The sequence below is a fragment of the Lygodium microphyllum genome, chromosome 19, assembly GCF_053477565.2.
Source record: "Lygodium microphyllum isolate KBCC chromosome 19, Lygodium_microphyllum_v1.1.10, whole genome shotgun sequence".
NCBI classification, from domain to species: domain Eukaryota; kingdom Viridiplantae; phylum Streptophyta; class Polypodiopsida; order Schizaeales; family Lygodiaceae; genus Lygodium; species Lygodium microphyllum.
Window position 1 is genome coordinate 28,616,825 of NC_141153.1, and position 26,719 is coordinate 28,643,543.

Consider the following 26,719-nt stretch of genomic DNA (forward strand, 5'->3'; position numbering starts at 1 on the left):
AGAAGCATCGATGTGCACGTGGAAGGTAATGGTCCAATCTGGGGCTCGTAGAATTGGTGCTGTTGTGAGAGCCTTTTTCAATTCTTCGTACGCTCGTTGGCATGCCTCGGTCCACTCGAAGACAATTAGCAGCTTGTACAATGGTCTGGCAATGCATAGTTCAGTACAAACCGCCGATAGTATCATGTATGGCCTAAGAAGCATTGCACTCCCTTGTAATTAATTGGGGGTGGAATGTCAACAATAACCCTAACCTTCAAGACATCAGTGGCAATGCCATTCTTCGACACCACGTGTCCTAAGATGCATTTGTGCTTTACCCAAAACTGGTACTTCAAGGGGTTCAAGGAGAGACGATATAAGCGACACCGTTCAAAGACTGCGCGGAGTTTGTCTAAGTGTTCTATCCAGGTCGAATGGACACACAGGTCGTCGACAAAGACCTCCAACTCCTTGTGAAGCATGTCCTTAAAGATGGTGCACATGAGACATTGGAAAGTGGCATGGGCATTGGTCAACCCAAAGGGCATGACTATGTATGCAAAGACGCCGGTTGTCCGCAGGATGCACTTGCACCTGGTTGTACCCTAAGAAGCCGTCCAAAAAACTGTAGGCTTCCTTGCCTGCCACCCTCTCAAGTATATGCTCGGTGTACGGCAGTGGATAGTTGTCTCTCTTCGTAGCAGCGTTCACCTTCTTGTAATTGACGCACACTCAGATTTTTCCACTCTTCTTCATCACAATGACTATGGGTGATACCCAATCTATGTGCTCAATTTTGTAAATGAATCCAGCTCTCATCAGCTTGTCAATTTTCTCTTTGACTGCATGAGCGTGTTTTGGATTCATAGGGTATGGTCGCTGCTTGATCGGCGTTGCATCCGACGTCATGGGTATGTTGTGAGTCACAACACTCGGATCTACCCCCTGTAGCTCTTCTAAGGACCAAGCAAACACGTCTATATACTCTCGCAAGAGAGCGACAAGACTCGTTTCTTCTTCACCAGTCAGGTCGTTGGCAACGAACACTAGTCGGGGTGTTCTCCCTTCCTGGGCTAAGTCTACCTCCTTGACTTTGGCTGGTCCCTTGATTGGTTCGCTCATCTGCCCTTGACGTTTGGCACCTAACAAAACTACTACTCTATCCCCTTTTTTGAATTTAGTGAAGCGTTTTGGGAGGTCCTGCGGCTTTCGTTGTTCTTCTGTTCGTGTATCCCTGGGTTGCTTTGCCTTTTCCTGCCTTAACCGTCTGCGCCTCAGGTGGACGGGTAGGTCCCCCTTGGTACGTCTGGTTGTGGGCAGCCTGGGGATCTCTGGATCACTATCCGAACTAACTTCCGACTTAGAGTCAAACCCTCCGTCTTCGCTAGAAGAGGTGGCCTCCCCTGGTGGCCGCAGTTCAGATGGTGATTCAGTCCTAAGTATCGATGTTGTTCCTGGCTGGGCTAGGCCTGCTTGCTCAAGGTCTATGGCTCCTACGCGTTCCAACCAAGCGCGAACACATTCCATGCGCATGACTCCTCGCTCTACTCTAAGGGTCTGCCTTTTCTGCGGCTTGGCGTCTACTCGTATCTGCTCAATTTCTCGTCCTTCAGTGTCGTATTCTATGGTATCTACTTTACCCTCGCTCTCATCACTGAAGGATTGGCGTTCTTTGTATTCGTCGCTAGAATCTTTGTCATTCGACTGCTCGTCGTCTCCTAGGGTTTGGTATGCCTCGTGCCGTTGGTCAGGAACTAGGGCCCAGGTATACGTGAGGTTTAAATTGTACACCCTAGTCCATTGCCACTTGGATTCCTCTAAGAGATCCTGGAGTGGTTTGAAATTTGCAGCTGGATTACCAGCTAGCTAGTTCGTTAGGTATTCCAGTATCCCCTGGAGTTCTCTTTTGTTGGATGGTATGTGGAAGGTGACAAGGTTAGGCTTTCCACGGAGGCTTCCTGCCATCATGCAGACAGGTGTAGAGAGTGCTTCGTTAGACTTGCTGATCGTTTTGATGGCTTGCTCATACGCCTCATGATCTGAGAATGGCATGTCGATTGTAGCAAGAACATGCATCCAATCCCGCTCATCCTCTGGGCATGGGATATACTTGGTCAAGGGCCCATAGGGCTTCTTGACCTGAGTGTTCCCCTTGAGCATATCAGAGATGGCGTCTAGGTCGACTAGTGAGGTCTTCCAAGTGTCCATCTCTATTCTCACGGCATCTGTTCTATTGCCAAGGAAGATCAAGCCGTTACCCCAATCTTTGATGACTCTAGCGTTGCGCATCCAGGGTCGGCCTAATAGGATATCGTAATCCACTCCCTTCATGACTATAAAGTCAACAGAGAACTGGACACATGGGATCTTCACTGGCCAATTCTTAAGTACCCCGAATGGCTTCACTCTCATACCGTTTGCTAACGTGACATTAAACCTAGCAGTTTCGATAGGCGGGTTTCCCCAAGTCTGGAGCACTGCGTGGCTAAGCACACTAACCCCAGCTCTCGTGTCTATAATTTCCTTTCTTGTTGTGTCACCTAGGGCTAGGACTGGTAAGACCGCGTGCATCTCAGAGCCTTCCCAAAAGGCATTGACGTGCAAGGATTTAGGCAAGGAGTGCAGCGTCAAACTCGGTAATTGTGTTTCTACATCATGGTCTTGAGGATCTGCCATGACCTGCTCCTGTGACCCTTCAACCCACTGCTTAAGATCTTGCCATAGGGTAGGATGCTGCTTAAGCAGATCTCCCAAGCTAAGTGTTACAGGGGTGGTCACTAGCGTGGTCAGGAGATCCATTAGATACTCGCCCTTTCCCTAACCTAGATTGTCCAGGCCAATGGCCGCGGCTGATCTGCGGCTCTGTCACATCAAGGCTTGGCCTTAGCGGCACTACTTGTGGCGCGATTTCTTTTGCCGACTTAGGTTGAGGCGATGATATCGGCATGCTTACGCTGGAGAGGTCATCGATCTCGTCCTCTACGATGGACTCAGCGTCTTTGAGGTGCTCTTGAGCCTCCTTCACCCATTCCTTCACCTTTTCTATGGCCTCTAACTGCCACTTCAGATGCGGGTATTCCCCTACCTTAACACTTCCCTTTTCAGCCATCTTAGGGGCTGAAGTCTCTACCTCTGCATCTGAAACCTTCTTTCCAGTAGGCAAAGTCGTAGCACTCTCGATCTTTAGTGCGACCTTAGCTTCCGATCTCTTCTTTTTCCGCCTGCAGCTTTTCTTCCCTATCGAGGTTGCGTCAAGATTGCTAGGTCCTGGTAGAGAGATGCCGGCCTGCTTCATTTGGGCTCGGGTCATGACCCGCAATGGAATAGGTGTGGCCTCCCCATCGAGGTTTTCGACACCAAACAACCCCAATGGGACAGATGGCAAGTTGGTTGAGCTAGAGGATGGCTTCCACCTTGGGCAATCTACGAAAAGATGTGTGATTCCGCACTCTGCGCACCTTTGGTCAGCCTTGTCTATGTTTTGCTGCTCTCTTTCAGGGCAACGTGATGAGACATGATCTGGGTGTCCACAAGTCCAACAAGTGACTAGATCCTGCAGCTGACCTCCTAGGCCTCTACCTCCTCCTCGTCCTAACGCCATCACCGGCACAGGACGATAATCCATGAGGACTGTGTTGCCCTTATCGTCGTGCGAGACATACGGGTATACGTAGGTCTCTTCATCATTCGGCTCTTCCACGTAGTGGACTGAAGCGTCGCTCGGTGGGTGGGTCACGTAAGGACCAGACGGTCTAGGAATGCCTATAGGATTTATGTCCATTCTAGGGACGGTTGGTTTCATATCGTTAGGCGCGGGAAGAGCCAATGGGGCTCCCCTTCCGAAGAATGGCTGTGGCCTGTTCGCTAGGTAAGGCTGGCCGTAGGGTTGCGAGTATGGAAGTCTTCTTAGTGATCTACAATGCACAACATCATGGCCGAACCTACCGCAATTAGCACAAGGCCTTGACCTAGGGTCTTGACACTCGGCCAGCAAGTGGTTTCCGCCACAGTACACGCATTGGATGTGCGGGCGTGTTGGTCGTCTCAACATGTCTTGTAACTTGGCTAGTTCCATCTTGACCTCAGCCAAGCCTTGGTCTATCTCGGTGGCCTTTCCCTTATCTTGGGATGATGGGATTGACCGCTCACTAGAGGCTGACGTTCTCTCTGAGCTTCGCGAGTTGGTCTCCTTTAGATTTAAGCTCCTAGAGCTCCGCTCTTTCAGTTGATCATCGACTCTGATGGCTTCCTCAAACACTCTAGCTAACCCGTCCGGCTGCAAGCTTGAATTGCCTACCAAAGCCTTATATAACTCCTCATCTCGAATTCCGCTGATGAATACAGTCAAAACTGCTCTTTCAGTCGGTCGCTCGCCCAGAGGGATTCTCTTAAAGAGACTCCTCACATGGGTCACGTAGTCGCGGATGTCCTCCTTCTCTTTCTGCTTGATGTTCATCAAGCGTACTAGCAGGTTATCGAAGTATCCGGGCTCGGTGAATCTCTTAACGAAGAGATCCTTGAGGTCATTGAAATTGGCTCGCTCTGCAACATCTAGGCTCGTATACCACGTCCTACCCTTGTCGCCTAGGCAAAGCCCGAATGCTTGCGAGCGTTGAGTTTGGTCGTTGAGGCCGTTGGCTTTGCAGACTTGCTCAAACTACTCAACAAAGCTGTATGGATCCTCATGAGGTTGGTACTTGTCGAGTTGCTTGGCAACAATCGGTATTTTGGCCTGGCTCTTTGAGCCTTGGTTCGCCCCTAATCCTGTGAGAGCAGCGACGTCACTAGTGCGGTGGCACTCTACTCTACTACTGTATTATCGAGCAGCCGTTTCATGAGAAGCTCGCTCAACGTCAAGTCTCCCTCTAGTGCTCTCTCATGGTCCGTTCGGTTTCGGCTAGCCAAGTTTAGCACTCACTGCACCTCATGCAGCTCCATGCTTTGCCTTTGGCTCCTAGCCTACTGATCCCTATTCTACTCGGCTATGCCCTGCAATGCCTTGCGGGCTAGCCTTCTCTCCTCTTCTAGATCTGCAATGATTGCGCATGTTGTCCTACCTCGGTGCTCATACCGGGCGTGCATGTCGTAACTGCTCACCAGCTGTTGAATAGCTTCTAGGAATACATTCAAATCGAGCTCCTCATTAGACCGATGGTCGGAGCTCTCTTCCGTCATGGTCGAGTTCTCGTGCTCCACTATGCTGTCGATCAGGTTGAGTAGACTTGACAGATCCTCGTCGTTGGCACTTTCTTGCTTGGTCCTATTCTGCACTTTGATGGTTTGTCTATGTCTTAGTTCTCTCCTACTGGTGGGTTCCTTGAGTGGTTTTATCTGGGTGAGTTCCTTGACCTATTGAATACAGTCCTCAATTTATGTTCACTCAGTGCATATGTCGTTTCTCATGCATTTGTGCCCAATCAGACTTTCAGCTCTCTTAAGTGTACTTCAAGTGCGGAAATTCAATGTGAGTGTAGCAAGCAATTCCTCAGCGTCTTACATACTCTCGATTGTTTCGGGCCTGATAGGCTTGTAGATCCATTTTCTGCCTGTTTTGCTAGGGTTTAGGGCTTCCTCGTATGTCGCCTTGTTCGTTTTCGGTCAATCAGGTTTTACAACTCAGCGGTTCTCGTCTAAATCCTTGGGTCTCGCAATTGCCCACTTCTAGCTGCCAAGCAGCTGCGCACTACGACTTCTCCTTTTACGTGTGCCAGAATCGAGTTCTGAGTGCCCGAAGGGTTTCGACAGTTTGCGCTGCTGCGTATTTGCCAGGTCAGGTCAAATTTCTGAAAATTTTGATAAAAAGTTACACTTAGACCAACTGGTCCAAATTGCAGGGTCCGAGTAGGTCACTCGGACAGGCCGAGGCACAGGGCCAAGGGCCGAATTTCGGGAATAGACTCGGACAATTTCGATTCGGATGGGCCGAATGACGAACTCGGACAAGGTGCTTTGGACGGGCCGAATGCACTTGGTCCAAGGGCCGAATTTGGGACATGGCCGAGGGCCGAATTTGAGACTCGGACGGGTCACTCGGACAGGCCGAGCGCGGATGTGCCACATGGCAAAAAGTTTTGACTCGAACGGCCGAATGGGTTGACTCAGACAGTTTGCCTCAGACAGCGGTCCGAGGGCCGGTCCGAGGGTCCGAGGGCCGACTAGGGTTTGGCTAAGTGGGCCGAGTGACAAGGGCCGAGGGCTGATTCTGGGACATCTTAAGAAAGCGCACGTAACCCGGGCGAACACGATTTCGATCGATTCACCAAATGTAGGCCAGCGCCATGGCCATGCACTTCCAGATCCTATCTAGGGAAGTAGAGGGAGAGATTCGTATACCTGAACGGGCCGGTAAGTGCATCGATGATGCAATCGAACCGATACGGGCTAGATCTCTCTCTCTCTCTCTCTCTCTCTCTCTCTCTCTCTCTCTCACGGAAATGGCACAAATGAGCTCTCCCTTGGCCTCTTGGCTCTTATAGATCTTCCCAAGTGTGGCGTTGACACCCCCAATCACTCGCTTGCTGATCTTAGGCATCACTAGTGAGCATTTTACCCATTTTACATGATTTTTGCCTTGTTTTGAAACAGTAAACCCTACCCTTCTCCGGTTCGATTTCCTAATTCTAACCTACACTAAATGCAACAAAAATCGAAGGCAAAAAACTGAAATAGATTCTCCATGCTTTCCAATCATCAAACAACCGAAATATCCCAAAATACTTACTTGTTTTGAAGAACACCCAAACTTCCTACCTATCTCAAGCTCCGTTTCGGGGATGAATCCCCTACTTTGATGCTCGATATGAGGCGCGCAAGTGCTCAAGCTTGAATCCGTTGGTCCCGGCAACGGAACCAAAATGTGGGAGCTTTCTCTCAACCGCCAAGACCCACGGACCACTTATTTTTTCAAGCGTTCCAAGCAAGCTTCAATGGCTATCTCTCACCTAGCCAACGCGTTGCCGATCCTACGAGTGTAGTGAGCTTACCTTGATTCTTGATTGAGTACCCTCCTTTCTCTTGCACTCCAGTAGCTCCACGATTCTTGATGCTAGCTCAAGCATCCTCAATCCTCCTCCATTTCCAAGCTCCATCCTCCATAGCCGTGCGTGCAATAGAAGAGAAAAGAAGAGAAGAGAAGAATAGAGGGGGAGATGGTGAAGAGCCTCACCCTCTTGATCCCTCACTCCCACACACTCACTCCCTCACACTCTCACACTCCCTCTCTCAAGAGTACACACAAGCAAGAAGGAGAGAAGAAGAGAGGAAGAAGAAGACTCTTTTTGCCACACACCAAAAGAATGAGCTTCTCATTCACTTTTCAACTTTATATACAAAACCCTAAATCCCTTTTGGGCGGTCATCCCCTTTTTCCTTTTTTTACATGGCCGGCCGTAGCCTAGGCCCTTTTTTCCACTTCCCACCACTCTAATTTTATCATATTCCCAACTAATGCATACAATTTGCACAGGAGCGAGCCTCGCACTCTTTGACAAGGATTCGGGAGCGCTTCCATATTTAATGGTGCGCTTTTTACTCTTTTGTTGTCTCGGGGCGACACTGAGACTTTCTGAGGGTCGTGCCCAAACGTTTAAATTTTTCAGGGTCCGGTTACCAGTCAAGGTGCCCTTTTCTGCTTTTATCCTGCGCCTTTTTTGCTATTTCCTTTTTTCCATTTTCCGCTCCTCTGTGCTACGGGAAACATGGTAACAATAGTGATAGTGGAATCGCTAAAGTTAAGCATCTTTTGAAGAAGAAGTTTGAGATGGAGGATTTGGGTGAGCTGAGGTACTTTCTTGGTATTGAGGTGATCAAATGTGATGATTGTATATGGTTGTCCAAAAAGCACTATGGCTTGAGTATGTTATCCAACATATAAGCCTCTTTTAGCGTCATTGGAGCAAAATGTGAAGTTGAGTACTGATATTGGGGATGAGATAGAAGATCCTACTATGTTCAAGAGGATAGTAGGGAGTTTGATTTACATTACTATCATAATGCCAGACTTGAGCTATCTCTTGGCCTTATTAGTCAATTTATGCATATGCCTAGAAAGTCTCATTTGGATGCAGTTAGATGTAGTTAGATGCATTGATGTGTTCCATGATAGGCAAAACACATTGATGTGCATCACCACTTTGTGAGAGAAAAGTTATTTGCACATGAGATCGACTTGGTATTTGTCAACACACAAGATTAGATAGTTAACATCTTCACAAAGGCATTGGGTGGAGAGAAACTCAAAAGTTTCAAAGCTACTTGGAGTTGCAGAGATACAATTGATCTTGAGAAGCAGTGTTGAGATGGCAAGCTCAACACACGTGGACATTCATGTTGGATCACCTGGTTAGATAGGTTTTCATATCTACAGTTAGCACGTCAATGGCCCTATATATAGTTGGGATAGTTATAGTGCAAGTTGATTAGTATAGTCCATTATGATTTTTTTGACTTAGTGGGCCACTTTCCTTTATATTGTATCTTATCTAAACTTTGTGTAAGTTGTAAAGTGTGTGAAAGAAGAAGAAGAAATCAGCAAGAAAACGTTTTTGACCTCCATCTCTCTTTGTGTGTTGTGAGTGAGTTTTTCTTGTGTGTATTGTGTGTTCAACACAATACCTTGAGTAACTCCTCCCATCATGCAACTCATGATAGTTTCTCTTTCCATTCTTGGTGATGCTCTTGCCAACCGTGGTCAATGTCTATATTGTGCTTGGGTGTAGCCTTTTTAAGCTTGCTTTTCTTAAATACTTGAAGGCAAAGATTATAGCCTATTCTCCTCCATGCTCTTAGTATCTCTTCACTAGTTCTTCTACATCTTCCCATTGCAGTTGGCATCCCCCATAGTCATTAGGATATCGAACCTTTTGAGTAGGGGCATGTAATGCACTCAGTTGTTTCATGTGGTGCTCTCTTATCTTTGGTGCCAATCCCACCATTGGTTGTGAACTTTGAGGCATATCACTAGTACTCTCTCTTGACTCATCAAATTTACGAGGCTCCCCATAGTCCACCATGGAAGACATGATCTTTGGTGACTCTATAGATACAATTTTCTTTTTTTTTTTAATGGCTTTGGTTCCCATATTTCTATAGCTCCCAAAGCTTGCTCTCTATAGACAATTCCCTTTAGATGATGTATAAAAGCGTCCCTTGTTGGGGTTGGAGCTTGAAAGCTCAAGTGCTTGGCCCAAATCTAGATTATTTGGAGCTACATTTCCAAAGCTCAATTGTGGCCTAAACTCAGCTATATCCTCAATGCTAGAAATGGAAACTATTTGTATGGCCTTCGTATAAAGATCGTAGCATTGTGTGATTATATACTTGTATATGTCTATGTTTGCATGTGTCTTTAGCTTATTTTCTCTATATAGTGAAGTTTCCAGTTTGTTGGTTAGCTTTGTTAATGCCTTTCCAAATATTTTCCTCAGTTCATTTTCAATTTGGGTGATGGATCTAATCAAACTTGCATCAATGGTCTATTGTAGACCAATGCATGCTATATTGAGGTTTTTCATGATTCTGCTGAGTCTCTTAGATTTGTCTTTCATAGAGAGTTATTCTAGCCTTCCCTTACTCTAATTGAATCATTGAGTGTGCTACTTGGACTTGCACTTCATCCATTGCTTATTCATGTGTCACTTCTACGACTCTTCCATATTTTTTTTAAGTTTCCAATCTTGGTTCTCTTTTCCCTTAACTATCCTTGTAAGACCTACATCTAATGGTTGGTTTGAATTGTGAACTTCCTGTAGGCCTATTGGCTATCATGTAAGCTAATCTAGAGCTTTTGTTTACCCTAAAGGATTTTTTTTTTTATCCCTTTGGAGTTCTTCATACACCAACTCTAGGGACACCCACATTTCCTTTAGCACTTAATGTTAGACTATGCTCTTGTCAGCTCAAGCTAGACTCAACATGGTATTGCCTATCACCTTGTGAAGTGATTGTGAGACCTTCTCCATGATTTCTAACTTCTCTGCCTCAATGACCTTAGTTTGTAGGTTTTTCATTTATATCATCAATTTGTAGGAGAATCCCTCAATCAACACTTTTTGCACTCTCAATTGCTTTTTCCTTTTCCTTACTTGAGCTACCTTTACCTCTCTCTATTATGATTGCTTCTACTTAACTAATGAGTAAGCATTTGACTCATTTGATGTCTCACCTCCATGTATAGTTGAAATAGAGTTCTTTCAACATATTTTGTGTGCCTCTTCAACTTGGTTTCTAACTTCTTTGCTTATTTCTTAGTTTTTCTTTTGGTAGCATGTGCCAATGCTTGTTCTTCAGAGATATCTCCTTCATCAAAGTTCAAGGTAGATGAACTCTTTTTTCTCTCCTCCCTACTCCTATTTTCTCCCCCTTCACTACTTTGCTCCCTACTAGAGGCTTGACTCTTTTTCTCCTCATCTCTTTGCTCCATTTTTCTCTCCCTATTTTTTTTCTTAAACTCTTTCGAGTGTGATTATTCTTGTGTTGTGTCTCATGGGGTGACAAATTTTCTTAATAATGTGACAATTCCTATGGCAAGTGGTGCATTAGTGGAAAGTCCAAATCTTACATTGATTAATCCATTGAATACACTCTTGAAGGTCACATTAGGAGCTTGAGTGAGTATTTTCTTGGCCTTCATTATGGTCTCATGAACTCCCTCTATCCAAAGGTAATTTAGATTCCTAGCACAATCTCCTATATGTGAGTATGTCTTCCATGAGGTACTTGGGATCCTTTTTGTGGAAAAAATTGGCTTGTTATAAGCAAACACGTGTTGAAAGATTAACGCTAATATGTGTGACTCTTCCTCAACAATGGCACTTAGTTGGAGATTTTTTTGACTAAGATTAGTCTTGCTATAAGTAACTGTGTGGTGGAAGATTTAGGCTAATACATGCAACTCTTCCTCAACAATGGCACTTAGTTGGAGATTGCCTTGACTAAGATTAGGATTTTGCTATCTTTGTGAGATTATAGGAGTTCATGTGGGTCCTTTATACTCCCCTTTTGATTACTATATTCCTAGGGTGAGATCTATGAGTTGTGGTGTCAGCATCACTCTATCAACTTTTTGGTCCTTCCTTGTCCAATAGCCTAACACACTTGTTTTTGAATTGGGCAATCTCGTATGAAGTTTAGGCACGTGGCAAGTGGATGGGTCCACTATAAAATTTAGCATAAAGTTGCATACCACATCATTCGGTCAACAAGTTTCTTAGCAAGGTCATTTCCATGAACTAACTCCTCAAAGATGTATACCACATTGTTCAATCAACAAGTTTCTTAGCAAGGTCATTTCCATGAACTAACTCCTTAAAGCTCTCATCAACCAAAATTTAAGATCCCCTAGGCCCAAGTGACAAGATATAAGTCGTAGTTATTTCATTGTTCCATGATAAAGACAATTTTATCTTTGTTCCTAGGGTTATTAATTAGTGTAGGGAACTTAGGTTCAATCATTCTTATTGATGGATTTGGGACCCAACTTGCTATCTGTGCATTTTGGACAATAAATTGTGTGATAATTATATAAATAGAAAATAATGTACTTGAAACAACATCAATATGACATTAAAATGATTCAATACAACTCTATATTTGCAACAAATTCAAATTGTTCCATCTTTTGTGTCATTTGGTTGCCCCCTTTCTTAGCAGTAACGGTCAACTTTCTAGCTATAATGTCACAATGGGTTTCGTGGTGTGTGTGTGTGTGTGTGTGTGTGTGTGTGTGTGTGTGTGTGTGTGTGTGTGTGTGTGTGTGTGTGTGTGTGTGTGTGTGTGTGTGTGTGTGTGTGTGTGTGTGTGTGTGTGTGTGTGTGTGTGTGTGTGTGTGTGTGTGTGTGTGTGTGTGTGTGTGTGTGTGTGTGTGTGTGTGTGTGTGTGTGTGTGTGTGTGTGTGTGTGTGTGTGTGTGTGTGTGTGTGTGTGTGTGTGTGTGTGTGTGTGTGTGTGTGTGTGTGTGTGTGTGTGTGTGTGTGTGTGTGTGTGTGTGTGTGTGTGTGTGTGTGTGACTAAAATATAAATAAATAAATATTATTATGTATGTACAAGAGGTGCGGTTTATCTAGAACTAGTTTTTGATGTGGTGTCTTAAGAAAGCTACTAGTCAAAAAATTTTGGATTGTAATGGAGCTCAACAAAGTGCATCCAAGTCAAATGGTTGGCATCGAAGGTTAAAAAGATAAGTCACTATGTATGTTAACAAGATTGGGCCTTCAAGTCAACTTACTACAGTTTGTGATGAGGGGCATTGCATTAGTGATACATAAGTCACTTGAAGCATACTTTGTAACAAGGTGCATTGCTTTAATGCTCTTGTTTCAAAGCATTGTCAAGATATCTCTTTGAACAACTTCACTTTACAAAATATGTGTTCATTGTCATCCTAAGTAGTCTTCAAATGGGAGACAAGCTCAACCTTTTTTTTTGGCAATTTCCAAATCTATCATTCATATGCTTGAGCAAGCATCTCAAATGTGGCATCTAGTTGGGTAAAACAATTAAAAGTTCGAATTGTAATCCTCTCAAATGCCACAGTCATTTGATAGATTGATTGGAGAGTGTTATCCGGCTTCATCTCTCCTTGTGGTTATGGCCTTGTGACACTCATCGGGAGTACTATAGTGGTGAGACTGTTAGTTTGCCTTTGGGTATAGTCTCTTTATAGTTGTTAGGCTATGTGTTATGACCATGTTGTGTTTTGTGCTTTCTCATGTGTATGTTCAATAATTGACATTTTCTTGGCTATTGATCCCTGAGGTACAACTTCCTTAGATTTATGAGAGACTAACTCATTCATGGTCATAGGCTAAGTGATTTTGGATTTCCATATCCAAATGCTTTATACAAGGCTTGTAGCTTACTTAGCTAAATTTCTATGTATAGGTTGTGATCCATGGGGCATTGATTGGCAATTGTGGCAAGTGTAAGCCTACTCATTTTGGAAACCTTACATAGTGATGACCCTCGTAGTAGCCTTAAGTAATTAGCATTCCTTGGATATCCATGTGACAGTTCTGTGAGTTTTAGGCTTAGTCCATCTATGATTTATCTATGGCCTAGGAAAAGTTATTGTGATTTGTTCTTACAGTTTGGCATGATGTTGCACAGTTCTTGAATTTTTATTAACAACAGTTTTTAATCCTAGTCTAATACAAGTTGTTGTAGCATACTTTCTTTTTTATTCATCCACATGGCTGGATGGGTGGGTTTAGTTAGTGATGGTGTTTCTTAGCTAATCCCCCTTACTGAAAGTAGAGATTATTCTATCCCCACAGATAGAGGTGATTATACGGATTGACATAGTCAACTTGGCACTATGCTTTGTATTTGAAGGGGTATCCTAGTAGGATTTCTAGTCCCAGATCTTCTCGATTGAGGAAAACATAAAAGAGAATTGGGATGGCCTTAGTTTTGATGGTCACTATCATGTTACATTTGCTAAATATTGAATAAGGTAAGCCTCCATATGGACTTAGCTTTGTGTTAGAGGGTACTAGCGATGGCTGACCTACTTGATCGTGAAATACATACAACAATGTTTTGAAGATTGAGTTTTGGTCAATGAAAGTGTCAATTAGGACCTCCCTCAAAGCAATGAGTTTAAGGTGAAAATATGCTAGTAGTACAACCATCTCTTTCTCATCATCCAAGTTACTAATCACAACTGCTTATGCTTGAAAATTCTTGCACATGGATGTTTTATGGTCTTGCTATATAAGGGAATTTCTTGTATGCCTTGGTTATTTACATTGTTGAAGGATTTTATGATCTTTTCATATCACAAATATCCATGAGAAATATCTATTGATGGGGCTACCATTAAAGTGGTCCCTTCCCCATTGAGGGTTTCAAGTTCCATATTTCTTGTTTAGTTGAAAGGGTGAACACGGTAGATCCCCAATCCTTTGAACTTCACTTTTTACTTGTGTTCCTTAAGACACTAACGGATAATTGTCTCCTCTATCAAATGATCTCTATTGCATGTGTTTTTCAAACCAAGATTTCGTGCAAGCTTTCTCTATAATGAGTGTGTTGGTGGTTAAAAGCTGTTGTTGTCAATTGTTCTAATTTAGTGAGTCACTCAATGTCTAGGCCCTATTTTCTTCCCAATGTTTTTATACTACAATATGCAATCCATGAATTAAAAACTCTACAAGAAATATACTTTTAGTGCCATAGGTCAACCTGAAAGGAATTTGTCCTATGGCCATTTTGTTTGGCATGCCCATAATGCCATCATTTGCTTATTATCCTAGCTAGATCACAATCGTAATATCATCTTGGTCAGTTTGTTGGTTAGGGATTTATTTCTTGACTTGGCCTAGACATTTTCTTATGGATAATAAGATTTTGACTTCTTGTGAATGATCAAGAATGTGGAGAGTAGATGTTATACCTATCAAAAGGAGCTATAGTGCATGTTGCATGCAATAACAAGTGATGATATCATAAGAAAGATACTTGTAAGAGTTTTTAAGCATTTACATGATGATGTCAATATAGACATTTTGTTTGAATTTGTACATTGTGGATACACGTAATTTTTTAGGGTACATATGTACAAGGTTGATCACAAGAAGAGGTTTCAACACTCTCATACTAATGAGATACCAAGGCTTTGGTTTAAGTATGGGTTCAAGTATTTGGACTGTTTTGTGATACTACATCAATGTTTGTTAGTACCTACTAAATGGTTCCAAATGTTTGGCTAGGTATTATTATTTTTGGAATGAAATGGTCTTTTTTAGTTGTTCCACATACTTATATTGTGATTTTGTTCAATGCAGGTGCTAAAAAGAGAGGTAAGACTGTCACATCCCCCACGCAATTGTCAACAGAAACTATGGGATCAACCCCTACTTCACCTTTGCATATTTTGCTCAAGGATGAAGATTTTGCTAATGATTCCCTGAAGAAGAGGAAGCTTTTTTTCTATTAGGCACCTTGGAGACATTACCTCTTTTTGTTGGCATCATCCATTTACTTGTGGTACTTAGAAGGGTGTATCTAGATAGAATTTAGGATGTCTTAAACTTGGCCTTCATGGCTTGCTAATGAAAAGTAGGATGTCCTATGCATTCTCTTCATGGCATTGTTGGTAGAAAGAGGCCAAAGATAATGGAGTCAGGCTTTACTTCACTTGTGAATGTCCTACGTGGAGATTTAAAAAAATTCTCAAAAAAGGAGATAGCTTTGTTTTGACTAGGCCTCTTAGAGAAAGTCTTTTTATAGTGCTTGGTCTTTGTTTCAATTGTGATCCATTTCTGTATAATATTACTATTTCTAAATATCACGTGAAGCAAGCATGCGATTTATTACATTCTTGTAAAGGTGAACATTTATAGTATGGTACACAAGAGAGATTGTTTGTATACTTGGCATTCTGTTACAAACTTTATAAACCACTTTTAGTTTTAAGTTTGATGAGAGAGAAAGAAATAGAGAGAGGGGGAACCATTTCTAAATATTACACAAAGTAAGCACTTATTTCGTACGCCGTGTATAGATGAGATTGTATGTGTATCTAGCATTCTCTGTTACAAATTTTATAATGGGAGAGAGAGAGAGAGAGAGAGAGAAAGAGGGAATAAGGGGATGAGAGAAAATAAAATAGAACAAAAGGTAGAGAGAGAGAGAGAGAGAGAGAGAGAGAGAGAATTTGGAGAGAAAGAGAAAGGGGAAAAAATCTAGACATAGGAATCGAGGGGGGACATAGAGAGAGAGAGAGAGAGAGAGAGAGAGAGAGAGAGAGAGAGAGAGAGAGAGAGAAACTTAGAAATGGAGAGGGGAAAGAGGAGAGAGAAATAGGGGAAAGAGGAGAGAGAAAGAGGGGAAATGGATTATTGAGTGAAGCATGAAGCTACTATGAAGTTGTGTGGTAAAAGCTACTCTACTTGAGAGGGTTCTAACAATTCGTGTGTGTTTAAGAGGGAGAAATTGGAGGTATGACATAGTCCTAATTATAAACTTATGAGTACTTATCTAATATAAAGTCTTACTAATAAAGTAAATAGGTGACTCTATGTGCCTGTGTGTGTGTGTTTTTTTAAGGAAACTAGTGAGAGAGAAGTGTGAGTGTGAGTGTGTATGCATGCACTTAAGAGTATGTTGGTAAGATTTAAATAATAATGAGAAGTGTTGTGGGAGAGTATCAATATATTGTGCTTGTGAGGTATACTGGTTATAAGATAAGCCCGTAATATGTGCATGTGTACCTAAATAATAATGGGACAATTGTGTGTGTGTGTGTGTGTGTGTGTGTGTGTGTGTGTGTGTGTGTGTGTGTGTGTGTGTGTGTGTGTGTGTGTGTGTGTGTGTGTGTGTGTGTGTGTGTGTGTGTGTGTGTGTGTGTGTGTGTGTGTGTGTGTGTGTGTGTGTGTGTGTGTGTGTGTGTGTGTGTGTGTGTGTGTGTGTGTGTGTGTGTGTGTGTGTGTGTGTGTGTGTGTGTGTGTGTGTGTGTGTGTGTGTGTGTGTGTGTGTGTGTGTGTGAAGGGCCAAACCCTATTATTGTATGCCTAACTCATTATAGAATTAGCATGTGAGGGTGAGTGACATAAGTAGGTAAAATAGTTAAAGCATGAGATAGAGATGAAGAGAGTCTAAAGAAGGATGGTGGACTCCAAGGTAATCCATTGGCCATCCTTCTTCATCCATTGTCAATGTTGAACTTGCAATCAAGTAATGCAATGTACCACTAGGGACTATAACTCTTCACAAATCATTGTCACCTTTGTGCACCCCACCCAACTCACTCTATCCTTCTTTAAAGTTAGAATTGAAAAAGTCCTCACTTATATCCTTATAAACAAACATGAAGGGGAATGGTGTGTATTAGTGATTTTGAAGATATAAGCAAAAACATGAATTAGTACAAACCATGAAAGGCCCATTGATCTTGAAGTTTTTCCAAATTTCAACGAACTACGAATGTCATGTACAATCTTCAATATCAATGTCTAAAGTGACCACTTATCCAATTTAATGGGTCATTCCAAGGAATTGAGAGAAGGACAAGGAAAGAGAATTATATGAATTAACTAATGCATGCACTATATATTTGTACTTATAAAAGAAAATCTTGAAATTTAGAAGATATTGTGATGCTCTTGTGATGACTTTTTTATTATCATTATATCTCACCCACATCTAGATGTAGAGCTTTATATATCCCAATCACGCTTTTGAGAAACTAATTCTTGATAAGATTTGGAGGGAAAATGTCTAATAGTAGGAGAGAATAATTAAAACTTCAACAATCAACTTACAATTTGAAGGGAAGACTTGTCAAGTAGTCCCACAAGAGACAGTTCAAGTCCTTTGCACCATATACAAATTGAACCACTGCAACAAGACCACCATCTTAGGTCTTGCAAAACCCAAGCACTCTACCCTTTCAATGATTTTGATGTATACTATGGCGAGGAATTTGATGAGGCCCAATTTTTGAAGGGTGTATGTAAACCCTACTCCTTCTCAAACATTGCTCCATCCCATTTACCATGTGTATCCTTTGTATTATGACCATAGATAGTAGAGTTGGAATCATCTAGTACGAATGGAGATGAAAGAAAGGAGGAAACTAGGGGGTGTAGAAGATATTGGTGATTGTGTAGCTATGGCTATGTAAGCATAAAAGGAGGGATTAGATGAAAATATTTGTAGAGTGGAGGTAAGAAAATGGACAAACTAGAAGCATTTCTTGCAAAAAAAAGTTTTTATTGACTAGACATAACATATAAGGAAGTTATGGGGGGAGAAACGCCCTATGTGGAGAGGGGGAAAATTTTTTAAAGTTTGAGGTTCCTTTTTTGATGCCTAGTGGGACCCACTTGATGTAGGATTGGTAAATTTTTGGGGAGGGGGGTAAAGGGGACATGGGGAGACAAGCCTATAAGTGGTAGGCCTGAGGGAAAATGGGATGTTAATAAAATGTACACACCACCCCCTCTCCTATTGATCCACCTCAAATCTCCTACAATTAGGAAAGCCATTAATTCCTAAGTGAAAGGGCCATTTTTGAGTCTATACTTTCCCTAATGTTTTTTTAGATTTTACTCCTTGCTGTTTTATGTTTTCTTAACCCAATGATCATGCTTTTTTTTAGTATATTTATTCAAACATATCCAATTTTTTATGCTAATGGTCTGCTTATGATTCTATGAGTTTCCTTGGCTTTTTGGCATTGTGAAATGTCTTAGATTAAGTGAGTGATCCATGCAAGTTCTTAATGGGTTTCTAGGATTTTATTTATTTACATGAGCTAAAGTTGGTTCATTTATTAGTTTACAAAAGTTTTGAGACTAGAAAGAAGTGAGTGATAAAATTTGGGATTGTACTAGAGACTCTTATATGGGTGTAAGTCATGTGTTCTAATGCCTAAGTATATGACATAACTAACAACATGAAAAAATGATCATCTAGTCATAAAGGACCTACAATATGTAATTCTTATTTCAGTAAGACATTTATTAAGGAGAGAAAGGTACTTCAGATTGTTGTTAAGAGGAATCTTTTAAAGCAATCACTATAAGGGATGTGGGTGTTATATTCGTTGAATCCTATTTACAAAATGTGATGGATCTTTCCTATTTAGAGTTGCTCCATCGTTTCCCTCATGTTTGATGAAAGCTCAAAGCATGCATCACTTCTTTATGATTAGACATCTATTTGGGCATTTTTCCCTAAGTCCTAAATTTTCTCATTATTAGTTTGAAGGAGATTTATTCAATAATAAGTGATGAGTCATGTGTTCTTAGCTGTAAACTCAGATAGAATTTCCTTGAGATCTTGTACTACTACAACATATCTATTGTATTCTCTCCACTTGATAGGTAATACAATTAGTATTTTCCTTAATATCTACAAGCATCTGTGTAGGAGTTACGTCACTCTTCACGTTTCTTAAATCTCCACCTTCCTAATACATTCATTTTGACTTAATTGTCATAATCTCCAATGTAAAAACACCCATTTTACAAGAAGATCTTTGGTTGTAACTTGTTGAGTTGACATGGTTGTCTACTAAAAAGCGCCTTTTGTGTGCAGAATTATTATTTATCAAAGTGCTTATTTTTTGTATGTGTAACATTATTCATTATTGTTAAAAACTTTATGGTGTTATGGCAAGAGAATTATTTTTTAAGGATTGGAATATAATTTAGGCCTCGAAAGTAATTAGCTAGACCTTAGAAATTATTAGGAAAAGCAAATTATTGAAGCAAGGAAATAAAAAAGCCTAAGAATCTAATGATTTTCATGATTTTTGAGCGCATAAAAGTGAAACAATATACTCCACTAAATAAATATACGAGGGAGGTGCTCACTCATATATGGGGGGAAGATTGTACCCATTATCTTGTCATGCACTCTTATCACCTTACTCTCTTGTGATTCTCAATTTTGTAGTTAACTATTATTTAAGTAGAGTGAAGGTAGATAGCAACTATCTTAAGGGTGGTGTAGTAAGATCCATGATTAGGATTACTCCTCCATTGACATGAAAATTTTATAAAGGAGTCTAGGGTAATAGAAAACATAGTAACAATAATTAAACCCATTTATTACAATAGTGATGTGAAAATTTTCCATATTTGATTAGAGTTATTCAACTTTTTGCCAAGCATGCCAAAGAGCCTACTCTATAAATTGCCTGGCCTAGGTGGGTTAGCCATAATAAACATTATTGTTCCTAGGGTATCCATTTTCTTTGTAACTTTGATTACTAAAAGAATGTCAACTCCTTTCTATTCCATGTTCAACAAGTCTTGAGTGTCCATGGAATAGAAAGGAATATTAGAGATCTTTGACTTGAAAACAAATAGCTATCATGCAAGTTTAGCTAGTCAAGGGATGTTTCTTTGATACCCCATAGCATCTTAAAGGATGTAGATGTAAATATTCTTTTAATTGAAATATCAATAGCATTCACTGTTGAAAGAAAAAAAAGCTCCCACACAAGAGACCCTAGACAAAAAATTGCAAACTTGCCTCTTTTAACCTAAACTTCCAAAGATACAAATTCCTTACCATCTCAAAAAGTGGGATAAAAATAAGCATGAATCAACAATTATTACTTTCCAATTGAACTTATAAATTAGAATACCCATAGACATAAGTGTAGGAGAGGGTAGAAGGTCCTCATTGATTGGCAACTCATAAAGAGGTGGGGGAAAGTCATAGTTCTCGTCTATAATCTCTAGGCAAAGAGATATTACCAATACCAAATTTTCAAACTTTTTCTCGAGTCCGCCATACAACAATTTGTTTCCAATTTACCTTATACTAGTGACTAGTCTTATATATTGGTAGAAGAAGTTTGGAAGGCTCGTGTTGTGTATTGCTAGGGCATTGCACAATGGAGGAGGTCTTATTGTTCCCATATGGCACTTAGGGGAATAACCCTATTAATTTTAATTTTTAAATCTTTATCTTGGTAGGGGCAAATGAAGACCATTGCCAATACCAAATAATAATTCTCTTTCATGAGTCCATAACCTAACTTAGATAATTCTCACATTGGGCAAGTTAGCTTGGATTAGGATAACATTACTTCATAAGTGAGAGAGACAATTTTTTCTTTGATATTTTTTTGTGACTTACAAGGTTTGATTGAAAATTAAGCTTGAGTTGGATAACACTATATTCGATATCCTTCGATAGGTTCTTTGCTAGAGATTTAAAGATGTTATTAATGTTAAGTCTAGTTTGAGGTAGAATTGGAGAGCCAAGATATGAATTGCCAATAAGCGCTAGTTGAGCTGGTAGAATGTCATGTTTGGAGTTGTAGAAGGTCTCAAGTTCAAATCCGAGCCGTCAATTGGCAAGCTCCATGACACGCTACCCTTCAAAGTGAAATACGTCAATTTGACCTTTGGGTCGACAGAACCTTTGGGTGATGAGATTAGGATGAAGGCAAGTCAATACTTACAAACAAAGAGATTACATTACCAAAAAAAAAAAGAATTTGCATTAGTACTTAGTGAGGTCTTGCAAACATTAGGCCTTGAAACTTTGAGAGTCTTGTCAAGGTGTTGTGAGCAAATAACCTAAACAAATGCTGTGGCAGAAATGTTGTAAAAGTATGGAAGCTTTGGAGTGCATGTGCATGGCTTTTGGTACAAGTAAGAGGATGTCCTCATCGTCGGTGAATATTCCATATGCATCATTATGCTGCACGCTCCTCGTTTAGAAGGTTTTCATTGACCCCCCCCTCTCTCTCTCTCTCTCTCTCTCTCTCTCTCTCTCTCGCGCGCGCGCGCTTGCCAGCTTTGTACCGATTGACCCGCGCGCGCCGCCCGCCCCCCAATCATCATCATCATCATCATCAAATAAGCCCTCCCTCATCCCTCGCCCGATCGCCCCGCTCACTCAGTCATCATTAGCTCCATCATTATCATTAGTCGCCCTGATCTGCAGTCGATACAGTTTGCGCACCGTCATCAGCTGTGATCATCGCAGCCCCATCAAGCGCCTCCATGCCCGCACCATCAATGCCCTTGCCTTCTTGCTCGCTCTCACCCTTTTTCCTTCCATTGCTCTTTCCTCTTCCTGTGTCCCTCATCATCATCATCAAATAAGCCTTCCCTCATCCCTCGCCCGATCGCCCCGCCGCTCACTCAGTCATCATTAGCTCCATCATTATCATTAGTCGCCATGATCTGCAGTCGATACAGTTGGCGCACCGTCATCAGCTGCGATCGTCGCAGCCCCATCAAGCGCCTCCATCCCCGCACCATCAATGCCCTTGCCTTCTTGCTCTCTCTCGCCCTTCTCCTTTCCATTTCCCTTCCATCAACGAGGCCCTCGCGTCTCAGCAGCTTAGCTTCCCACCATCCAGGTAATCTCGGAATAAAACTACACCAATAAATGAATAATTCCTGTTGAACTTATGTATATAAATGAGTAAATATGCCATGAAAAAGCAGTTATACATATAACCCTATTGGGAATGTTGCCAATGAGCGCTAGCTCAGCTGACAGGGTGTATGGGTGAGTTTGCGAAGATCTTGGGGTTTCGGTTAGTTTGGTAGCCTCTACGACCCCCTATCCTTTAGAGTGAAATACTTGGATTTGACCTTTGGCTTGGAATAACCTTTGGGTGAAGAGATTGTGATTGATGAAGCCCAATCATTGTGATTGATGAAGCCCAATCAATACTTACAAACACATCACCTTAAAATGGAAGGGTAAAATACTTGGATTTGACCTTTGGGTTGGTATAACATCGAGTGAAGAGATTGTATTGAAACCCAATCAATACTTACAAACATATCGCATTTGAAAAAACCTATACAATGAAAGTGCATTTGATTGTGTTGAAGCCCAATCAAACATGCTTTACTTACAAACAGATCACATTAATACACCTCTACTGGGAAAGCATGTTACAAACACATCAAATTAAAACAATCTTATGTTCCTTCACAAGTACAACTCTTATTCCCTTGCTTCTACTAACTAGTAAGTTGACTCCTAATAGCCAACAATAATTGTCAAGGGGTGTCAACTATGGTGGATGTATGATGTGGAAAGTAAAGGATCATAAAGAAGAGATCACTAGGGATAACACCCTCTGAAACTCTCAAATTTAATCGTTTCAATGTTTTAAAACTAAGTTCACTCTAATTAGTGGTCTAAGTCCTAGCATAACATGATCATATTTTTAAATATTACTTCAATAAAATAGCTTTCACAAAAAATGCAAACAATGCATAATAGATGGTACATAGATTATGCACATAATCTTAAACTTTCTATCTTTTGGTAAGATGACTAGTATTTGCAATAGACTATTTCTTCGATTGAAAAATGATAGTCATAAAAACTGATCTCTAATGGTTTACTAAATGATATAATTCTAGTGTTAGTCCTCACGCATATCAATGAGAAGGCACCAAGTAGTACCATTGAGATGGCTCTACATAGTTTGCAATTGCCAATACGAGCACATGCCATGCCAATACCCACTGTAAGTATCAATACTCATGTTCATGTTTTCATCTTGAAACAAATGGTGGTATACTACATGAACACGCTTTTCTGGTGGATACACTACACACCCATGCATGTCCATACATGTATGTGTGCACATATTTTCGTACATATAGTCTCCAAATATGTAACCTAAGGAGCTTAGAAGACATAATTAATAGGGTGAGAGGGTGGTGATAAACCATGCTTTTCCACAACATGAAAAATAATCAAATACCCCAAATCAGTACCATTAATCAACATTGCTATAACCTTGAATGCCAAGTAACATAGCCCCTCAGTATGTTATCTAAGGATATGTGACCTAAAAAGCTTAGAAGACATCGTTATAAAGGGTGAGTGGGTGATGATAAACCATGCTTTTCCATAACATGAAAAACACACAAAGACCCAATCACCATCAATTAGCATTGCTAAAACTTTCAATGGTAACTAACATAGCCTCCTAGTATTCACTTAAGGAGCTTATAATATATCACAATTCGGGTGAGTTAGTGGTGATAAACCAAGTTTTTGCACATAACATCCAAAATGTAAAGCATATCCTAAATCATTGTTGATTAGCATCATTGTATCTTTCAATATTGATTGAATCTTCTTCATATTTTCCTCCTCATTGTTTTCTCTTTTCTATCTACAGCTTGAGTTGTTTAGCAAGTCCATGACAAATGTACAAATAGCAAGACGCTTAGGAAGTAGAGGCCCTAAAGAGAAAAATTGTTGTTGATCTACCATATTGTCTCCATGATGAAACAAGGGATGGTATATATTGAAGATGTGGAAGCTATGACTTCATCATTATATACTTTTTCCATTAGCTAGTTGAAGCAAATATGCCACATTTTAATCCATGTTCATAAAGGTATGTGACTTATAACATTTTTCTTTGAGATGTAGTCAAGATTATATTCACTAAATATAAGACTTTTTATTGTTCTTGTATCTAGATCTTTAATGTTATACTTTGGTGTTGATCTCGCCTTGGGATATTTGTGGACTTCTTGACATCTTGTGCCCTATGATGTTGTTCATGCTAAGATTTGGAATTTAAAAAAGTGGGGATTAGAATGCAAAGGAAGTTGAGGAGGTGATTGGAATGACAAAGTGAGTTGCAAAGGGATTTATGAGAGCAGAATTGAAAAATTACATGGTTACAAAAGAGGCTAGGGAGGTGAGTAGAGTGACAAAGGGAGTTGTGATGGAGTTTTAAAATGTGTGATAATTTTCTAGAACATAACTTCATTTACCTATAGCATATCCTCAAGTTTTAAAGTTGTGGAGGTGAGTGGACTCACAAAGGATGGGACTAGACTTATGGGAAGAGTTGAAAAATGCATGTTCTAAAAGAGGTTGGGGAAGTGAGCAAAGTGACAAAGGGAGTTGTGGGCGGATTTGGTTAAGGTGTGATAAATTTCCATAGCATAGCCTCATGAATTTATGGAGAGTCGAGACTAGTCTTTAGATTTAAACTCCTTCAATTTTAAATATAATGGCGATTGCCAAATAGAATTATACTTTACAAATCAATAATTGTTTGATTTTTTAATTGGAGGCAATGTGATTGGATTTACTCTAAGATTCAATGTTGTGCAATGCGAATCAAGTGTACAATGTGACATAGTTCTATGCAATTAGGGCTTGCAATACAACTCCAAGGATACGAACTTTCCAACCATTTGCAAATGCAACTACCCAATCCCTTATTAGTATAGTTGAAAATCACACATGTGGTTATATAAAAGTACATGGATGGAACTAATCCCATTGCATGCTCTGTTCTAGTCCTATTATGCATTGCTAGTTATAGTCTCACTATCGTGACTCTGTGGTGATAGTTACAATGTGAACAATGCAATGCAATGATAGAGTTTGAAAAATAGAGTTAGATTTTCACTTCCAACATTTCCTATCACTACTTAGGATGTAGCAAGAAATCAACAAATCTTCCTTTAATTCTCAATAGTGCTCTAACATGCAAATAATTGAGACTAAATAAGAAAATGGAGAAGGAGAATCTAATCTAATTCTATTATTCTTCTCAACTTCACACTCTACTACCTACTCTACAATAGTTTTGAGGTCTCAACATTTTTTTAAAACAAAAAGCACATAAACGAACAAGAGAAGAGAGAGCTGAAGCAATCAAAAGCACACGTACATAATGGAGACTTGAGCACACAAAGAAGTAGGGTTGAAATATTTTTCTTCTTCCTTCTTCTTCCACACAAAAGAACTTAGTCTATAACATGATAAAAGACAAATATGAAAATACCAAAACATATGTACATGTGATTACTAAATGTAAACCCTTGCTACATTCTGCTAAATGCATTTGCACGCTTGCACTAACAAAGTGCATTTGTGTGCACTAGTACCTAAACATGCACATGCACTAGTGAGCACTAGCACTTACACATGCACATGCACACATACTCACATTGGCATTGGCACATGCACTAATGTGCACTACACACACATTCTAAATCCACCCTTTGGTACTTTAATACTCACTCACTAACACTCTGCACACCATTGTGCACTAGCTTCTCCCTAATGTCCTAAGCCTAGTGCATGACATGAGTGCACATGTACATGCACAAAACCCATTACCCAAGTGCACTAATATACTACTTGCACTTCACTCTCCATCTTAGTGCACTATAGTGCACTAACCCTCACCTTGCATACCCTCTAGTGTATTATCCCTAGTGTACTACATGTATACGCACTGTGCACAACCTTGTGTACTAGTGCAATGTCCTATTGCACATGCACTTAGGCATTAACCCACTTGGTGTACCACAATCTGCCCAACATCCTCTCACAAGCTACATTCTATGCCCCAAAGATGACCCGGACTAGATACATATACTTGCCACTCTAGAATTATTGTTCATGGAAGAACTTGAATATAGCTAAGCTCATGAAAATTTGAGTTAATGCAAACCCTACAATCCACACAATCAATCCTCAATTAGAATGTGTCTTTATGCCTCTCTTTATGATGGCCCCTATCTTAGAATCACATTTTTTCCCCAAGTGTTATCGCATTCCAACAAACATGCTTGAATTGTGCAGGTTGTTAAGCTAGTGGAGGCCCTTCTTCTATACCAAACCTAAAGCAAATCTCCTAATATTTGAATCTTCTTCAGGTCCTATTTGACTATCATAATGATCTCTTCATTGCCCTAATGCGAGAGCAAGGGATTCACATTGAGGATGAAAGTGAGGAATCCGTAGATGGCAAAGAAAGCAATGGAATAAACACTGACTCAGTCACACTACGACATTGATGGCTGAATGATAGAGAAAATCTTGGCTAATCCTAAGCCCTCATGTATAAAAGGTTTGCTCATTGATAGAGTTGTACTGAGATTAAAATCCAAAATTGAATGGTTGGAGCACTGTAATACGTCCACGCAATTAAAAGTCAGTTGGTTAGTTCAAAAGTTAGTTAGTCAATTAATAAGTTAGTAAGGTTACTAACTAAAGTAAAAACTAACTAACATGAATAACTTAAAATTTTTATTTATTTAAAAATATAAAAGAAACCGAGAATCCTAACCCGACAGTTTTCCAGATTAACAAGGACTGTCGTAGCCACTCGTCACGGAAGTTAGAACGTGAACGAGAGTTATGAGCCATATTAGTCATTAATATTAATGTGTGTAGTATGGATGGTCCAAAAATATTAGATTTTTGGGTAAAATTACCATATTTTAGATATTATTTATTATAAATATACTAAAAAG

At 40.5% G+C, this 26,719-nt stretch overlaps 1 protein-coding gene across 4 annotated transcripts; it reads left to right on the forward strand.

Moving 5' to 3' along the window:
- The first annotated feature begins 21,243 nt into the window (after positions 1-21,243).
- Positions 21,244-26,363, forward strand: LOC148019688 (uncharacterized). 4 transcript variants are annotated; one of them, XR_015694982.1, is made up of 4 exons: positions 21,249-21,813; positions 22,838-22,944; positions 23,608-23,829; positions 26,046-26,354. XR_015694982.1 is itself a non-coding variant. In XM_087700813.1 (3 exons), the coding sequence occupies exons 1-3, from the start codon at positions 21,630-21,632 to the stop codon at positions 23,692-23,694; spliced, it is 378 nt and encodes a 125-aa protein (XP_087556939.1). In that variant the 5' UTR covers positions 21,249-21,629; the 3' UTR covers positions 23,695-23,909. The 4 variants fall into 4 exon arrangements, 3 of the variants coding, with proteins under 3 accessions (XP_087556940.1, XP_087556939.1, XP_087556941.1); XM_087700813.1 differs by lacking the exon at positions 26,046-26,354 and having other exon boundaries at positions 23,608-23,909; XM_087700814.1 differs by lacking the exons at positions 22,838-22,944; positions 23,608-23,829 and having other exon boundaries at positions 21,244-21,813; positions 26,046-26,363.
- Positions 26,364-26,719: the final 356 nt, after the last annotated feature.

Coding starts and splice junctions, on each gene's coding strand:
- LOC148019688 (XM_087700813.1), top strand. CDS start 21,630: ATGATCTGCAGTCGATACAGTTGGCGCACCGTCATCAGCTGCGATCGT. Junction 21,814..22,837: donor CTTAGCTTCCCACCATCCAG/GTAATCTCGGAA, acceptor ATATAATTCTAG/TGTTAGTCCTCACGCATATC. Junction 22,945..23,607: donor ATGCCATGCCAATACCCACT/GTAAGTATCAAT, acceptor TTCTATCTACAG/CTTGAGTTGTTTAGCAAGTC.